The 18,520-nt window shown below is 54.1% G+C and overlaps 1 protein-coding gene across 2 annotated transcripts in view; it reads right to left on the bottom strand.

Moving 5' to 3' along the window:
* The window catches only part of LOC123154807 (uncharacterized), a 42,334-nt gene that overhangs the window by 10,472 nt on the left and 13,342 nt on the right, over positions 1-18,520 (bottom strand). The window contains exons 4-7 of one of the 2 annotated variants that reach the window (XM_044573440.1): positions 4,695-4,753; positions 4,559-4,613; positions 4,394-4,441; positions 2,186-2,188 (exon numbers count right to left, since the gene is read on the bottom strand). In XM_044573440.1, coding sequence (XP_044429375.1) covers positions 2,186-2,188; positions 4,394-4,441; positions 4,559-4,613; positions 4,695-4,753 — 165 coding nt within the window. The remainder of the gene's footprint in view (positions 1-2,185; positions 2,189-4,393; positions 4,442-4,558; positions 4,614-4,694; positions 4,754-18,520) is intronic. The other variant, XM_044573441.1, reaches the window with a different exon arrangement.

Below are 18,520 nucleotides of genomic sequence, written 5' to 3'. Positions count from 1 at the left end.
GAATAGCAAGGCTCCGAGTGGGGTTTTTTTGGGGGGAGGGGGAAAGGTCGGAGGGCTACATGGCGGAGGACCGGACGCCCGCAAACCTCCCCCAAGGGCCCCAACTTTGCTTCCAATTTGTGGGATTTCGGACGTCTGGACCATGCTGTGGACATTTGGTGCATGGCATTGGCCTAACGTGTCCAAACAGCGCGGTTCGGACATTTGCGGGCGTTTTGATGCATGGCGTTGGAGATGCCCTTAGGGCTACCAGAAAGAGAACCAGGACAGTTGTTGCTGCCTGTTGATGTCCCTCAAGCAGCTCAAGCCAAAGAAGATATAGATTTGGCAAACCTAGTGACTGAGGCTCCATTGTATGTTGTGCCTCCATCACACTTATTTGTTAGTCGAGGACTAAGATGGCTGCTACTTCTGTTCATGCTAATAGAGGAACAGGAAGAGGTAGATCATGAAGGAGTGTTGGTCTAGCAAAAACGCAAAATCTAAAGAATGGCTTGTTGCAGAAGCTAAAGAAAGACAAAGGCTGGCAGCTATTCAAGATGCCTTGCTGCAAGGTCAACCCATTACTACCAGTGCTAAAAAAATTCATAGAGAATGTACTTGTTGAACCAAGCTCAAGTCACTCAGTCCAAGATACAGTGCCTACAGAAGCTCAGCTAGAGGATGTGGCTCAAGTCACTCAGTCCAAGATACAGTGCCTACAGAAGCTCAGGTAGAGGATGTGGCACAAAGTTCTCCAATCACAAACACTGCTTTAGATAGTTTGACTGCACAAGATGCAAGTAAGCCCACTGCTCAAGATGATGTACATGAGCCAAGTGCTCAAGAGCATGTGGAGGACCAAGAAATTCAAAGTGATACTCAGGGTGCTTTTTTACTTCAAGCCCCTGTTTCTGAAGAGGCTCCTAGTTCTCAAGCCACTTTGTATCTGAGCCTAGTGGTCAAGATGCTCCTCAAGTTTCTATTGATGAGGAAGCAATAGCATGTGGAGAACCTAGTGTTCAAGATGCTCCTTAAGTTTCTATTGATGAGGAAGCAACATCAGCAGCTAAAGAATCTGAAGACTTGAGGATGTCTGGTACTTTGAGGAAATTCTTAACCAACATTAACCCTCAACTCAAGCTCAGATTGGTGCTGATGAAGAGCTTGCCAGAAAACTTTCAGAAGATATGGAACTTAGACAATAACCTGAGGACTTATGGATATTTAGGACTTCTCTTTGGCGATCCTTTGCAGCTCCTGCCGCCGCTGCATCCCAGGTCGGGACGCCCCACTGCTGCACGTGCTCCCGTTTCGGCCGCCCTCTGGATCGAGCTGTCTAACGCTCCAGATCGAGGCTCTCCGTCCGCTCCTCAAACAATTTTCTGGATCGGTTTGGTCCTCGATTGATCCCATCTCGCACATGCGTCGTTCCTCGGTGCTTGGTGCTCGCGCGCTTGAAGGTGATGGTTGTCGCTTTACTTCGACACCTTTTGCGACTTCCACCGGTGCTGCTGGCCGCTCTACGTCGACTCCTCTCACGATTTCCACAAGTGGCGGTGACCGCTCTACGTCGACTCCTCTCGTGGCTTCCACGCGCGGCGGTGACCGCTCTACGTCGATTCCCCCTATGGCTTCCACATAGGACTCTCAATCGACTCTACATGCGGCTTCCACGGGTGGTGGTGACTGCTCATCATCGGCAGGTGTTTCTACCTCGACCTCTTCCGTTGTGTCCCTGTCTGCGCGTGAGATTGCGCAGATGCGATGTCTGCTTGTTGCTTGGGATTCTTCACCGACAGGTTCTGCAGGTTTCGTAACTGACTCTTCCAGCACCGAGAAACCACCTTCTACTTGTTCAGGTACATCCCCATGGATTTTTGATACTGGAGCATCTTTTCATATGACTAATGATTCTTCCACTTTGACCTCCATTCGACCTATCGAGTCTCTTGTTCGTGTTCTTACGGCTGATGGCACTCCCCTCCTTGTAGCTAGTCGAGGCACTCTTAGCACTTCTTCATTTCATGTTCCCTCTATCGCTCATGTTCCTCGACTTACAATGCAGCTCATATCTGGTGGTCAGATTGTTGACTCTAGTTGTAGGGTCATTCTCGACATTGATTCCTGTTCTGTTCAAGATCGTCGCACAGGTGCTCTGCTTGGTGCTGGCCCTTGACGCTCTGATGGTCTCTGGGAGCTTGACTGCCTTCGTATTCCCTCTGCTGCCACCGCCACCAGTCTCGCAGCCCCTGTTGCTGCATCTACCAGCTCTTTTCAGCACTGGCATCATCGTCTTGGCCATTTATGTAGTTCTCGTCTCTCAACTTCGGTTCATCACGGTGTTTTGGGGTCTGTCTCAGGTAACGCTTGGTTGGATTGTCTGGGTTGTAGGCTTGGTAAGCACATTCAACTACCCTATCATCACAGTGGGTCAGTGTCCCAACGCCCTTTTGATCTCGTTCACTATGATGTTCGGGGTCCAGCTCCCTTCGCTTCAAAGGGGGTCATCGCTACTATATCATCTTTATAGACGATTTTTCTCGATACACTTGGATCTATACACACAAAAATTGTTGCCATGGTTCATACCCAATATTCCACTCGTGTTTTTCGCGCAAATTCAGCTGGTGAGTACATCTCCCATGCGTTGCGAGGATTCCTTGTTGAGCAAGGTACTCTTACTCAGTTCTCTTGCCCTGATGCTCATGCTCAAAATGGTGTGGCTGAGCGCAAGTATCGTCATCTTCTTGAGACGGCATGTGTGATGATGAACGCCGCCTCTCTTCCGCCTCACTTCAGGGCTGAGGTTGTTACCACTTCCACCTCTCTCATCAACATTCAGCCATCTGCTGCTCTACAGGGTGGTATTCCTCTCGGGCGTCTTTCTGATCATTCTCCTGATTATTCAGTGCTTCATTTGTTTGGTTGCGTTTGCTATGTTTTGCTTGCCCCTCTTGAACACACCAAACTGAGCGCTTAATCTGTTGAGTGTGTCTTTCTCGGATACAGTGATGGGCATAACGGCTATATTGTTGGGATCCTGTCAGTCGCCGGATGCGTATTTCCCGGGATGTGACCTTTGACGAGTCTCGTCCCTTCTACCCGCGTCCATCCTCCTTGGCCTTTTCCATGGACATCTCTTTCCTTACGTTTCCAGATACACCTCCCTCTGTGCCCGGTATTCCTACTCCTCGTCCCGCTGTCGTAGATCCGACGTCATTCTCTCCTACGGTTTCTTCTCCTCCCTCATCGCATGACTTTCCACCTTCACTGATACATTCCCCATCTCCACCTCCAGTGATTCCACCTCTTCCCTCCTTTCCTTTCCATTATACTCGTCGTCCACGTGTTGTGGGTGAGTCTACTGATGTGCCCTCTACTTCTGGTGTGTCGTCTTCCTCCTCTCAGCCGACTTATGGTCTTCGTTCTCGGCCTTGTCCCCCCCTGACCGATATTCTCCTTCTCACTATGGTCTTTTGACCGTTCTTGAGCCCACTTCTTATCGAGATGCTGTTGTTAATCCTGAATGGCAGTTTACGATGGCAGAGGAGATTGCTGCCCTTGAGCGCACCGGCACGTGGGATCTGGTTTCTCTTCCTCCCCATATTTGTCCCGTCACTTGTAAGTGGGTCTATAAGATTAAGACTCGCTCTAATAGTTCTCTTGAGCGTTATAAAACTCGTCTTGTGGCTCATGGCTTTCAGCAGGAGCATGGTCATGATTACGGTGAGACTTTTGCTCCTGTAGCCCATATGACCACCGTCCGCACACTTCTTGTTGTGGCCTCTGTTCACCACTGGTTCGTTTCTCAGCTTGATGTTAAGAATGCCTTTCTCAATGGTGAGTTGCACGAGGAAGTTTATATGCAACCACCACCTGGGTATTCAGTTCATGATGGCATGATTTGTCGTCTTCGTCGCTCTCTCTATGGCCTTTAAGCAAGCCCCCTGCGCTTGGTTTGAGTGTTTTGCCTCTGTGGTCACTGCAGCTGGTTTTTCGCCCAGTGCTCGTGATCCAACGCTGTTTGTCCACCTTTCTGCTCGTGGCCGCACTCTTCTTCTATACGTCGATGACATGATCATCATTGGCGATGATTCTGAGTACCTTGCCTTTGTCAAGGCCCGACTCGGTGAGAAGTTTCTTATGTCTGATCTTGGTCCTCTTTGTTACTTTCTTGGGATTGAGGTTTCCTCCACCTCTGATGGCTTTTTTATTTCCCAAGGAAAGTGTACCCAGGATCTTCTTGCTCGTGCGGCTCTTAGTGATGAGCGTACTCTTGAGACTCCTATGGACATGGATTTCCCGAATATACAACACATAAACTAGAATAACAAGGACATGGATTTTTTACATGAAATAGTAATTATGGTAAGAAAAGAAAACAAATTCACTATGAGAATTTAAGACTTACAAATGGTTCTATTGCAACCATCTTATTCTTATCTGAATCAAGCCATCCCTACAAAGTAAAAAGTGCACGGTTTCAAGGAAATAGCACTTGTAACTAGATAATTTTACTCATGAAACATATAATTACGATCAGAAAATATCAAATAGGAACAAACTAAATACTAACCTGATGCTCTTGTAGTTTGACACTCAAAGTTTCCATTGTCTTCGTGTAAAATAATCTGCCATTAGAAAGTAATCGATTAGTCTATCTTACAATTCAGAACTCACAGCATGATCCTTTTTAGAGGTCACAGATGTACCTTTTCTGGCCGAGTTTTGCAGATGTACTTGTGATTTCCAGCTGGAGGAGGTCTAACGTCTATGTAGGATGGCAAAGATTGTAATCGAAAGCATGCATGCGGGAAAAAAATCTAGGATGAACTATGATGTTGCAACTTGCAAGATAACTAAACTCTTGAGTATATATCTCTGGACACCACGAACAAAGGGTGGGAATTGAACATTTGTGGAAAAGAAAGAAAATGCAAGAATATAAGATTCCACATAATAGAAGGATGGTCAAATTTCTGATTAACAAAGGTCTCTTCAAAGAACACCTTTATAAAGTAACACATGTCTAATATACAGTTTGTGTTTAGTCCAAATGAAACAAATCTTAAATTTTGGTAAAAGAACACAAAACCAGACGACTTACAGGGCATGAATTTCAATAAAAGCGATACGATAGGAACAGTTGCATTTCGTTGAAATAATCAACGTTTTTAAGGCGACGCCTTACCGCCTTAGGGAGGGGGGGCGCTTTGGCGCCTAGGCGGGCGCTTTGGACGCCTAGGCACCCAAAGCGGTCGATTTTCCAAAGCGGAGGGGGAGCGCTTCGACGCCTAGGCGTCGCCTAGGCGTCGCCTAGGCGTCGCCTTAAGGACGCTTTAAAAACATAGGAAATAATCAGCAGATATTTATAGCAGTATGTCATGCCAGTGCTTTGTTACCATAGCAGTTCAATGCTCATAACAAATATTAGCATATGCCAACTAACTCCTTGAGATGAAATGGAGCATGGGCCGCATCAAATAAAACGTGGCGAGTATTTTTTTTAAGAACAAGAAATTAACCTGTCAACAAATACAAAGCGAAGTAACATCAAGTATATGCTCGTTTGTATTGAGATAAAGAACAAATCCTTTTGGTCCCAAACAAGTTGGGGTAGGCTAGAGTTGAAACCCATAAGATCTTGAATCCTAGTCATGGTTCTGGCACGTGGATAGCTAACCTCCACATGTTAGAACAGGGTTGAGCTGTGTAGTTATCATATTGTATAGGGGCTTCTTTGCTTATTTCCCTCGCATGTATATGTACAGTTGGCATGTTGGCCCGTTTAATAGAAGCTCACTTCATAACATGGTATAAGAGGTTAGGTTCCTCAACCGCCGCCCTCTCTTCATCAAGCCTCTCCCCTGTTCTTCCTGGCAGACCTGAGCTGATCCTGCTGTTGATAGCCACCACCGTTCTAGGCCGCTGCTTTCGCTGTCCTTCCCGGCCGGCGCCGCCATCGCTACGCCGTCAGCCTCCTAGTTCTTCTTCCCCACCTTGCTGCTTCTCAGGACCAAAAGGAAGTGGTGCCCTGCACCAGACAAGAAAACTGGGTGTTTGATCCTCTGCGCCCTTTGCTGCTGCTCGTCTTGAACGACCTGCTGCTGCTCTTCTCCTCCTGGTCTGCTGCCGCCATGAAGCCCCTGCTAGAATGGCGTCCTCCACCATGTTATGACCGGGCAGACTTATGCCCGTAGGAGGCCCACTGGGCAGGTTTAGTTAGGGGCTTAGCCCGCAAGTTATCTATTTTATTTTCATCGTGGTTATATATACTAGTTGTAAGATTCTTTGAGAATTAAGCAATAAGAATAATTCTATTGCACGGCTCCTCTAGGAGCCGGACCCTAACCCTAGCCGCCTCCTGCTCCTTGCGCCGCTGCCTCCTCCCTCGCGCACGACGGTTGTGCCGTCGACCGCGAGCTCCGCCATGTCCAGCACCCTCCTTCCCCTACAACCTTCGCCCTAAACCCGGTGGGGTCCTAGCTCCTACCAATTTGGTATCAGGTAGCTTGGGTCCGATCATGTCTGCACCACGGCCCACCCCGCCATTGTCCACCCCGCCGCTGCTGTCCACCACCGCCGCATCACCAACCCTCTCCGCCGCACCGTCCGACCTCTCCCGACCTCTCCACCGTGCCGCTCGCTCTCCCCGCAGCGCTGCACGGTTCCACCGCGGGGCGCCTCCACCGGCCAGTCGCCGCCCTTCACCGCGCCGTCTACTCCCCGACGGAGATCACCGGGGTCCTCAACGATCTCGTCACCACCGTCCAAGGGATCCGGGCTATATTGGCCGGCCCCCCCTTATGGGGGCCGCCGCCGCCCTTGCCGCCGGCCGCCGCGGACTGGGCCAGCCAGCCCTGCCGTGGTACTCGGCACCCGCGGCGCCGGCCGGGCCTCTACACTACCACTGGCCGCTTGTCGGCCCACCCGCCGGCCCGGGTCCGTTCCCGGCCTCAGGCCGGCCGCTGTCGGCCCCACCGCCGCCCAGCACGGGGCCCGGGTCCGCCACGCAGGGGGGCGTACCGATCCAGCAAGTACGCTTTCCGCCGTCGCCATCCCCAATCCCGGCCTGGCTGACCGAATCATCACCGCCGCCCGTCTACACGTCGGCTGGAGACCTGCCGGCGCCCACTCTGCAGTACAGCGACCCATTCGGCTCTGCGGGTCACTACACGGGTCGCGCCCATGCTGACCGGGCGCCCCAATCCTCGCTGCTCTGCACCTCCGAGCCAGTCGGCCACGACGCCCTGACCCAGACACAACCGCGGTTCGCCAAAATTGACTTCGCCACTTATGACGGCACGGAGGACCCCCTTAACTAGCTCAACCAGTGTGAGCAGTTCTTTCGCGGGCAGCTCACCCTCGCCTCGGAGCGTACCTGGCTCGCCTCTTACCACCTCCGCGGCGCGGCACAGACATGATATTACGCCCTCGAGCAGGACAAGGGCAGCATGCCCCCTTGGGAGCGCTTCCGCGAGCTCTGCCTCCTTTGTTTTGGGCCACCGATCCGCGGGAGCCGCCTGGCAGAGCTAGGCCGCCTTCCCTTCACCTCCACGGTGCAGGACTTCGCCGCCCGCTTCCAGGCCCTGGCATGCCACGCGTCGGGCGTGACGGCGCAACAGCGGGCCGACCTCTTCGTTGATGGACTTACAGATCACATCCGCGTGGACGTGGTGCTTCGGAGACCCCAGGATCTTCAGACGGCCATGTACTACACCCGCGCCTTCGAGTGTCGCGCCCAGTCCATGCAGCAGGCAGCCCTGGCTCGAGGAGGCCGCCAGGCCGCCAGGCAGCCCCCTGCGCCAGGCCGGCCACTCCCGGCCGCACCGGCGACTACCACCCTGGCCGCGACGCGGCCCTTCCGTCGTCTCTCTCAGGCGAAGCAGGTGGAGCCTCGGCGCCAGGGGCTTTGCTATAACTGCGATGAGCCCTACGCGTCGGGCCATGTCTGCCCGCGCCTCTTCTACTTGGAGATGGCCGACTACATCAAGGAGGATGCCCCGGCCGACGGGCTCGACGCGCTACCGCCCTCAGCAGCTACCGAGGCCGCACCCGCGGCCGCCCCGGCGACGGCACTCGTGGTCTCGCTCCATGCGCTTGCCGACATCCGCGACGAGCGGACCATGCTCTTGCTGGTGATGATACACGGCGAGCGCCTGGTGGCCCTCTTGGATACGGGCTCCACACATAACTTCCTGCCCGAGGCTACCATGCGCCGCTTAGCGCTTTAGCCGACGGGCGGGGAGCAACTTCGGGTCACGGTGGCCAACGGCAATCGTCTCCGGTGTCATGGGCTCGCGCCGAACGTGTCCATCACCATCGGCAACGAACACTTCACCATCATGTGCGCAGGCATCGACTTGGGCTGTTTCGACTTCATCCTCGGCGTCGACTTCCTGCGCACCCTCGGTCCCATCCTCTGGGACTTCGACGCCCTGACGATGACCTTCTGGCGTCTCGTCTGCCACGTCCGATGGGAGGGCGTTGGGGGCGCCTCCCCGTCAACACCGCAACTCCAGCTGGTGGCAACCACCACCGAGGCCGAGCACCCACTGTTGGATCACCTCCTGCAGCAGCACGGCGACCTCTTCGACGAGCCCCGAGGCCTCCCGCCAGCTCGGGTGTATGATCACCGCATTCATCTCCTGCCGGGCTCGGCGCCGGTGGCAATCCGGCCATACCGCTATCCGCAGCTGCAGAAGGACGAGTTGGAGCGGTAGTGCGCGCTCATGCTCGCCACGGCCATCATCCGGATCTCCACATCACCATTCTCCACGCCGGTCCTCCTCGTCCGCAAGTCGGACGGCACGTGGCGCTTCTGCATCGACTACCGCGCCCTTAATGCCCTGATGCTTAAGGACAAGTTTCCTATCCCGGTGGTCGATGAGCTCCTAGACGAGCTACATGGGGCGCGCTTCTTCACCAAGCTTGATCTCCGGTCAGGTTACCACCAGGTGCACATGCACCCGAATGATATCGCCAAGACGGCGTTTCGGACTCATCACGGCCACTTCGAGTTCTTGGTCATGCCGTTTGGTCTCTCCAATGCACCGCCGACTTTCAGGCTCTGATGAACGACGTCCTCCGCCCCTACTTGCGTCGGTTTGTACTCGTTTTCTTTGATGATATTCTTATCTACAGCGCCTCATGGGCGGAGCACCTTCAGCACGTCGCCATCGTCTTCAACGAGCTTCGAGCGCATCATCTTCATCCTAAGCGCTCGAAGTGCTCGTTCGGGACGCCTTCCATCGCCTACCTCGGCCACGTCATCTCGGCCGAGGGGGTGGCCATGGACGCCGACAAGGTGGCGGCAGTCGCCGCCTGGCCGACCCCGCATTCACCGCGGGCTCTCTGCGGGTTTCTGGGCCTCGCGGGGTACTACCGAAAATTTATCCGGGAGTTCGGCCTCATCGCATCTCCACTCACACGCCTGCTACGTCGCGACGCCTTTGCCTGGGATGAGGAGGCGACCATGGCGTTCGAGGCCCTCAAGGGGGCCCTCACGACAGGCCCCGTCCTTCAGATGCCAGACTTCGACTGGCCGTTCGTCGTGGACTGCGACGCCTCCGATGCGGGGTTCGGTGTCGTCCTTCATCAGGGCGATGGACCCCTCGCCTTCTTCAGCAGGCCCTTCGTCGCGCGCCATCTTAAGCTCGCGGCTTATGAGCGTGAGCTCATTGGCTTGGTGCAGGCGGTGCGCCAATGGCGGCCCTATCTGTGGGGTCGGTCTTTCCGAATTCGCACGGACCACTACAGCCTCAAGTTCTTGTTGGACCAGAGGCTCTCGACCGTGCCGCAGCACCAATGGATCAGCAAGCTCTTCGGCTTCGACTTCACCGTTGAGTATCGCCCGGGCCGCCTTAACACAGTGGCCGACGCTTTGTCTCACCGCGACGCCAACCACGACACCGCCGTCGGCGACTTCGAGGGGGCGGCGCTCTGCATCCGCTCGGGGCCTACTTTCGCCCTCTTCACCGACATCCGCCGGGCGACAACGGTCGCGCCAGACGCGCTCCTCCTTCAGCAGCAGCTGGCTGCAGGTGAGCTGGAGGAGCCGTGGCGCCTCGCCGACGGGTTGCTCCTTCATGGGCGTCGGGTCTTCGTGCCAGTGCACGACCATCTACGTCACCAGGTGCTGTTGCTAGCCCACTCGGCGGGCCATGAGGGTGTGCAGAAAACCCTCCATCGGCTCCGCGCCGACTTCTACATCCCAGGTGATCGGGCCCTGGTCCGCGACTGGGTACGGTCTTGTGTGACGTGCCAGCGTAACAAGACGGAGACACTACGGCCGGCTGGTCTGCTCCAGCCCTTGGAGGTGTCGTCTCAGGTCTGGGCGGATATCTCCATGGACTTCATCGAGGGCCTCCCCAAGGTGGGCGGCAAATCGGTCATTCTCACGGTGGTCGACCGCTTCTCCAAGTATGCTCACTTCATCGCACTCGGTCATCCCTACACGGCTGCATCCGTGGCCCGTGCCTTCTTCGACGGTATCGTCCGCCTCCACGGGTTTCCCTCTTCGATCGTCAGCGATCGGGACCCGGTGTTCACCGGACATGTCTCGCGCGATCTCTTCCGGTTGGCGGGTGTGAAGCTCCGCCTGAGCACGGCCTTCCATACTCAGACGAACGGCCAATTCGAGGTTGTTAACAAGGTGATTACAATGTATTTGTGTTGTGTCACAGGTGATCGTCCTCACGCTTGGGTGGATTGGCTCTCGTGGGCGGAGTACTGCTACAACACCTCCTATCACTCCGCCCTGCGCGCCACTCCATTTGAGGTGGTCTACAGCAGGCCGCCCCCACCCATCCTGTCGGTTGATCCGGCGACGGCTCGGACGGAGGTGGCCGGTGATCTTATGCGGCGTCGTGACGAGATGCTGGCAGAGGTCCGGCAACGCCTCCTTCAGGCCCAGCAGCTGGCCAAGCACTACTACGACGACCACCATCGCGAGGCGGAGTTCGCAGTGGGTGATTGGGTATGGCTGCGTCTCCATCACTCTACGCAGTCACTGGACCCACACGCGAAGCGCAAGCTGGGTCCTCGCTACGCCGGACCTTCTGCTGTCTTGGAGCGCATCGGGAAGGTGGCCTACCGGCTTCAGCTTCCGGCCGGCGCCCGCATCCACGACGTCTTTCATGTGGGTCTGCTGAAGCCCTTCTGTGGGGAGCCACCTGCGGCCCCTCCAGCGCTTCCTCCAACCTCCGACGGGCACCTCCTTCCAGGACTGGAGAAGGTGGAAGGCCCAGCTACGTCGCGGGGTGTGGTACGTGATGGGGTTATGTACCTAGGGTAGGGTCATGGACCTGTTCCAAGTAACTTACCCTAGGACATCCCTAGAAGAGGTCGCCTTCCAGTCGACCAACGAGGATTCACTCGACTGGCCTGAAGGACTCGACCACGAAGACTCACTCGACCACCAGGAGGTCAAAAGGCACTCTGCACCGCAACGGCCTGTAATTAAGTAGACTTTATGATAGTAAAGGCACTTTATGTGGGGCGTTACCAGTAACACCCCAGACTTAACTCACCTTAAACCCTCTCCTACGTGGGCTGGCTGGGGTCCTGGCGCACTCTATATAAGCCACCCCCCTCCACAGGCAGAAGGGTTCGGCACCTTGTAATCCATACATTCATAATCCACTCGACCGCCTCCGGGCTCCGAGACGTAGGGCTGTTACTTCTTCCGAGAAGGGCCTGAACTCGTACATCCTTTGTGCTTACAACCTCTCCATAGCTAGGACCTTGCCTCTCCATACCTACCCCCCACTCTACTGTCAGGCTTAGAACCACGACAGTTGGCGCCCACCGTGGGGCAGGTGTTTTAGCGATTTTGTGGAGAAGTTGCGATTCTTCCGAGTACTTTCATCATGGTGTCTGCTGGAATTTTGGTCGAGGGTCAAGAGATCCGTCTCGGCGCTCTCGCCTTCATCACCGACGACTCCGCATGGCTCCAGGAGGCTCCACTCGACGTAGATGCGCTCCCCGTCCGCGGTGCGACGCATTTTCGCGCATGTGTCCGCGGCGTTCTGCTGCGGCAACCATCGACCCAGTATCGGTCGGCTCCTCCATCTTCCACCCTCCCGGTTTCCCGCCAGCGCAAGCGCTCAGGCCGGACGAGGCTTCAGCGATGGGTGAGTCACGCGGTGGCTCGCCAGTCGGCCACTACACAAGTTGCGGCAATCGAGCCCAACGAATCTCTCTACAGCTTGTTCGATCAGTCGACTGGCTCCGGAGAGACTGCATCCGAGTGCGGAAGCAGTGATCCAGCGGCGGAAATCTTGATGGTCGACGGGCCCCACAGTCCTCCTGGCTTCGCCCGTGGTGGTGGAGCAGGCGACGGCGGCGACCCTGCACGAGGCTACGAAGAGTACCAGCCCGAGCCACTCGACTCTCTGCAAAGAGAAGAGCTTCGCCGCAGGAACGAGGATCCCCTGCGTATTCCCATCGCAGGAGAAACCCCCGAGGCTCGTGCCTTGGAGGAGGCGCGTCTGGCCAATTTGGCCGAGCGCACTCGACTGGAGAACCTTCAGCGAGCACTCGACGAGCGCGCGCGGCAACGAGTTCCCGACACCAGTCGACGTCAACTCTTCCCGCCGACTCAGGTATATCGAACCCCAATTCAGAATTTAGCAGCTGCGACCCGTATAGCAGAGTCCATTCAGCCTTCGCAGTCAGAGGCTGGCAGAGGTTTGCTGCAGATCAGGGATCTGCTCCGGGCAGCAGGAGATCAGAATTCAGCCGTGTCTCAGTCGCGCAACAGAATTCACAGTCGATCTGTCACTGTGAATACGGTTCAGTCGGCTCACAGCCCCAGATCGCCTCCGCGGCGCGAAGGGCGTGAGAATCGGCGAGATCAATATGGCGACAGACTCGACCGAGATGATAGGCGTCGAGTGCCCTATTCCCCTCCGAGGGGTGGGTCTTACGCCCCTCGGCAGCCAGATGATAGGCGTCAGTACAGTACAGGGCGTAGGGTTCCAGTTGACCCCAGAGAGCCAGGCTTCGACGCGCGATCCATTATCGTGCAAGGGTTGGTCGACCGGAACAGAGCCCATCGAGGCGCACTCGACAGAGATGTGCCCACGAGCAGTCGAGTACATGTTTCTGGTCCTGAATGTTTCAGCAGAGCTATCAGAGCCGCAGTTATTCCCCCCAATTTCAGGTTGGCAACAGGAGTCAGCAAGTTCACTGGTGAGTCTAAGCCTGAAACTTGGCTTGAAGACTACCGAGTGGCAGTTCAGATCGGTGGTGGGAACGACGAGGTGGCCATGAAGCATTTGCCCCTCATGTTGGAAGGTTCTGCCAGGGCATGGTTGACTCAATTGCCTCCTAGCAGCATTTACACTTGGGAAGATCTGTCCCGAGTGTTCGTCAGAACGTTCGAAGGGACTTGCAAGCGACCAGCGGGATTGACAGAGTTGCAAGTCTGCGTGCAGAAAACCAATGAGACTCTCAGAGAGTATATTCAGAGGTGGATCACTTTGCACCACACTGTGGAAAATGTCTCTGACCACCAGGCAGTATGCGCCTTCAAAGATGGTGTCAAGAACAGAGAACTGAGTTTGAAATTTGGTCGAACCGGTGACATGACCTTGAGTCGGATGATGGAGATTGCTACCAAGTACGCCAACGGCGAAGAAGAAGACCGACTCCGAAGCGGCAAGCACAAGCCGAGTCAGTCGGAAAAAGGAAACACCAGTCGGAAACAGAAGCGGAAGGCTGAACCGGCAGCTCCTGGAGAGGCTCTGGCCGTGACTCAAGGAAAGTTTAAGGGGAAACCAAAAGGATCCTGGAACCCCAAGAAGGTAAAGGATAAAGAAGGGAACGACGTGATGGATATGCCGTGTCATATTCACACGAAGAAAGATGAAGAGGGGAATATCATTTACCCAAAGCACACCACTCGCCAATGTCGACTCCTGATCCAGCAGTTTCAGGGAAAACAGTCTAAGGACAAAGAGAAGGAGCCGGACAAGGCCGAAGACAAAGAGGACAGTGAGGGAGGATATCCGCATATCAACTCCACTCTGATGATCTTCGCAGATGTGGAAAGCAGAAGTCGACTGAAAGTGATTAACCGAGAGGTTAACATGGTTGCCCCAGCAAAGGCAAATTATCTGAAGTGGTCTCAAACACCCATCACATTCGACCAATCTGATCACCCGACTCATATTGCCACCCCTGGGAGGCAAGCTTTGGTGGTCGATCCAGTTGTCGAAGGCACTCGACTGACAAAGGTGCTGATGGACGGTGGGAGTGGGCTGAATCTGTTATATGCAGACACGTTGAAAGGTATGGGCATTCCGATGTCCCGGCTGAGCACTAGTAACATGAGCTTCCATGGAGTTATACCAGGGAAGAAGGCCGAGTCACTCGGCCAGATAGCTTTGAACGTAGTGTTTGGCGATTCAAAGCATTTTCGCAAAGAAAAGTTGACGTTTGAGGTCGTGGATTTTCAAAGTGCATATCATGCCATTTTGGGGAGACCAGCCTATGCACGGTTCATGGCTCGACCATGTTACGTGTACCTCAAATTGAAGATGCCCGGTCCCAAAGGTGTGATCACTGTCACCGGTGATAGGAAAAAGGCAGAGGAGTGCTTTCAGAAGGGCTCCAAAATTGCCGATTCCCAAGTGACAGCGGTCGAGTTCGAAGAATACAAGCAAAACGCAGATCCGAGTGACTTGCTGCAATCCAAGAAGCCCGCCACAGAATCTGCATTCCAGTCGTCCGGTGAGACGAAGCCTGTTCACATTCACCCGACCGACCCCGAAGCAGCTCCGACCCGCATCTCCACAACACTCGACCCAAAATAGGAAGAAGCGCTCATCCAGTTCCTCCGTGAGAACTGGGACATTTTTGCATGGAAGCCCGCTGACATGCCAGGTGTTCCCAGGGGACTGGCTGAGCATCGCCTAAGAGTCGACTCGTCTGCAAAGCCAGTCAAAGAACATCTTCGGCGGTCCGCCGTCCAGAAGAGAAAGGCCATCGGTGAAGAAGTGGCTCGACTGTTGGCGGCAGGATTTATCCGAGAGATATTCCACTCCGAGTGGCTCGCTAATGTCGTCATGGTTCCTAAGAAGGACAAGTCGCTCCGAATGTGCATTGATTTCAAGCACATCAACCGGGCCTGCCCGAAAGATCACTTTCCTCTCCCTCGCATGGATCAAATTGTTGACTCGACCGCGGGATGCGAGAGGTTGTCTTTTTTAGATGCTTACTCCGGGTACCACCAGATCCGTCTGTATGGGCCCGATGAAGTAAAAACAGCTTTCATCACTCCATTCGGGTGCTTCTGCTATATCACCATGCCATTCGGCCTCAAGAATGCCGGAGCCACATTTATGCGAATGATCCAGAAGTGTCTACTCACTCAAATCAGTCGGAATGTGGAAGCTTATATGGATGATATTGTTGTCAAGTCACGAAAAGGTTCCGACCTGCTCGCTGACCTCGCCGAAACATTTGCCAACCTCAGAAGGTATGATATCAAGCTCAATCCATCAAAGTGCACATTTGGAGTTCCTGGTGGCAAGTTACTCGGTTTTCTCGTTTCCGAACGGGGAATCGACGCCAACCCAGAAAAGATTGGCACTATTCTCCGAATGAAACGCCCTGTGCGAGTGCACGATGTCCAGAAGCTTACTGGATGCTTGGCCGCATTAAGTCGATTCATCTCACGACTCGGTGAAAAGGCATTGCCTCTTTACCGACTGATGAAGAAGGCTGACAAGTTCGAGTGGACTCCAGAAGCTGATGCAGCGTTTGCCGAGCTAAAAGCTCTACTCTCCACCCAGCCGGTGCTTGCTGCTCCAATCAGCAAAGAGCCTCTGTTGCTCTACATCGCAGCCACAGGACAAGTCGTCAGTACTGTGCTAACGGTCGAGCGGGAAGAAGAAGGAAAAGCTCTCAAAGTTCAGCGCCCAGTGTATTATTTGTCTGAAGTCTTGACTCCATCCAAGCAGAGATATCCTCATTATCAGAAGCTTGTGTATGGAATATACATGACCACAAAGAAGGTTGCTCATTATTTCTCTGACCATTCAATCACAGTCGTCAGCGACGCTCCACTATCAGAGATTTTGCACAACAGAGATGCAACTGGTCGAGTGGCCAAATGGGCGATTGAACTTCTTCCCCTTGATATCAAGTTTGAGGCAAAGAAAGCCATTAAGTCCCAGGCAATAGCAGATTTCCTCGCCGAGTGGATCGAACAGCAGCAGCCGACTGAAGTTCACTCGGAGCATTGGACCATGTTTTTCGATGGTTCTAAGATGCTGAATGGTTCCGGTGCTGGGGTTGTCCTGGTTTCCCCCAGAGGAGATAAGCTCAGATACGTGCTCCAGATTCACTTTGATTCCTCCAACAATGAGGCAGAATATGAGGCCCTCCTATATGGGTTGCGCATGGCCATTTCACTCGGCGTCCGTCGCCTAATGGTCTATGGCGACTCGGATTTAGTGGTCAATCAGGTGATGAAAGAGTGGGACGTGAGAAGCCCAGCCATGACTGGATACTGCAGTGCAGTGAGGAAGCTGGAGAAAAAGTTCGAGGGGTTGGAGCTCCATCATATACCCCGACTGAAAAATCAAGCAGCTGATGATCTAGCAAAGATAGGTTCCAAGAGAGAAGCCATTCCGAGTGGTGTGTTCTTGGAGCATATACATACTCCGTCAGTCAAAGAAGATCCTTTCACCGAAGAAACTCCGCAGCCCAAGAGTGCCACAGATCCGACTGAAGTTGAAGTCCCAGCGGTGGTCGACTTGATCATGGAGGTTTTGGTAGTCATTCCCGACTGGACGATTCCGTATGTCGCATATATCTTGAGGAAAGAGCTTCCGGAGGATGAGGAAGAGGCTCGACAGATCGTCCGTCGATCTAAGGCCTTTACCGTCATCAAAGGACAATTATACAGAGAGAGCACGACTGGAGTCGGTCAGAAGTGCATAACACCAGAAGAAGGTCGACTCATCCTCAATGATATTCACTCGGGAACCTGTGGTCATCATGCGTCCTCCCGGACCATCGTGGCCAAAGCATACCGAGCCGGATTTTACTGGCCCAAGGCGAATGAGATGGCAAAGGAGATAGTGGATAAGTGCGAGGGATGTCAGTTCTACTCGAATATGTCGCACAAACCTGCGTCAGCTTTGAAGACCATCCCACTCGTCTGGCCTTTTGCAGTTTGGGGGCTGGACATGGTCGGCCCTTTGAGAACAGGACGAAGTGGCTTCACGCATGTACTGGTGGCAGTCGACAAGTTCACCAAGTGGATCGAGGCTAAACCAATCAAGAGCCTCGACACCGGTACTGCTGTTAGCTTCACCAGGGAACTAATATTCAGACATGGAGTCCCGCACAGCATCATTACGGATAATGGGTCGAACTTTGACTCAGAGGAATTCAGAACCTTCTGCAACTCCCAGGGCACACGGGTCGACTACGCATCAGTCGCCCATCCGCAGTCGAATGGACAAGCAGAGCGAGCTAATGGACTGATTCTCAAGGGACTGAAGCCGCGACTGATGCGTGATCTCAAACACGCGGCTGGAGCTTGGGTCGACGAACTTCCATCTGTACTCTGGGGACTGCGGACCACGCCCAATCGGTCGACCGGAAGAACTCCATTCTTCTTGGTCTATGGAGCCGAAGCTGTCTTGCCGAGTGATCTTCTCCACAATGCTCCTCGAGTCGAAATCTACAACGAAGCAGAAGCTGAACAAGCGCGGCAGGACGCAGTCGACCTTTTAGAGGAAGAAAGGGAGATGGCTCTGATCCGGTCGACCATCTACCAACAAGATCTGCGCCGTTTCCACGCCCGAAATGTGAGAGGTCGAGCCTTCCAGGAAGGGGATTTGGTTCTCCGAGTGGATCAGCACAAACCACACAAGCTTGCTCCTTCTTGGGAAGGCCCCTTCATCGTCACCAAGGTTCTCCACAACGGGGCGTACCGTCTTTACAACGTCGAGCATAATATCGACGAGCCCCGAGCTTGGAACGCGGAGCTACTCCGCCCATTTTACACTTAAGTTTTATCACTCGGATGAGTTGCAATAAAGTACTTCTGTAGTTCATGGGTTTAGAAATAACAGTGTCATCACTTTTTATTTTTGTCCACATAAAAACTCCCCCTCAGTGGGTGGCTTAGCCGCGAATCCGTTTCGCCTAAGTTTGTAAAAATCCTATCGAGTGGTGAGCCAGACTCACACTCGGAGGCTTAGCTGCGAATCCATTTCGAATAAGTTTATCAAAATCCTACCGAGTGGTAAGCCAGCCTTCCACTCGAGGGCTTAGCTGCAGTCCAAGGACTCGCCTAAGTTTATCAAAATCCTACCGAGTGAAGAGCGATCCTCTCACTCGGGGGCTTAGCTGCAGTCCAAGCACTCGCCTAAGTTGTCAAAATCCTACCGAGTGAAGAGCGATCCTCTCACTCGGGGGCTTAGCTGCAGCCTCGTGCTCGCCTAAGTTATCAAAATCCTACCGAGTGGTAAGCCAGCCTTCCACTCGGGGGCTTAGCTGCAGTCCAAGGACTCGC

The sequence above is a fragment of the Triticum aestivum genome, chromosome 7A (assembly GCF_018294505.1).
Source record: "Triticum aestivum cultivar Chinese Spring chromosome 7A, IWGSC CS RefSeq v2.1, whole genome shotgun sequence".
Taxonomy (NCBI): Eukaryota; Viridiplantae; Streptophyta; class Magnoliopsida; order Poales; family Poaceae; genus Triticum; species Triticum aestivum.
Note: the sequence above shows the minus strand (reverse complement) of the source record. Positions and strands in the feature narration are given on the sequence as shown.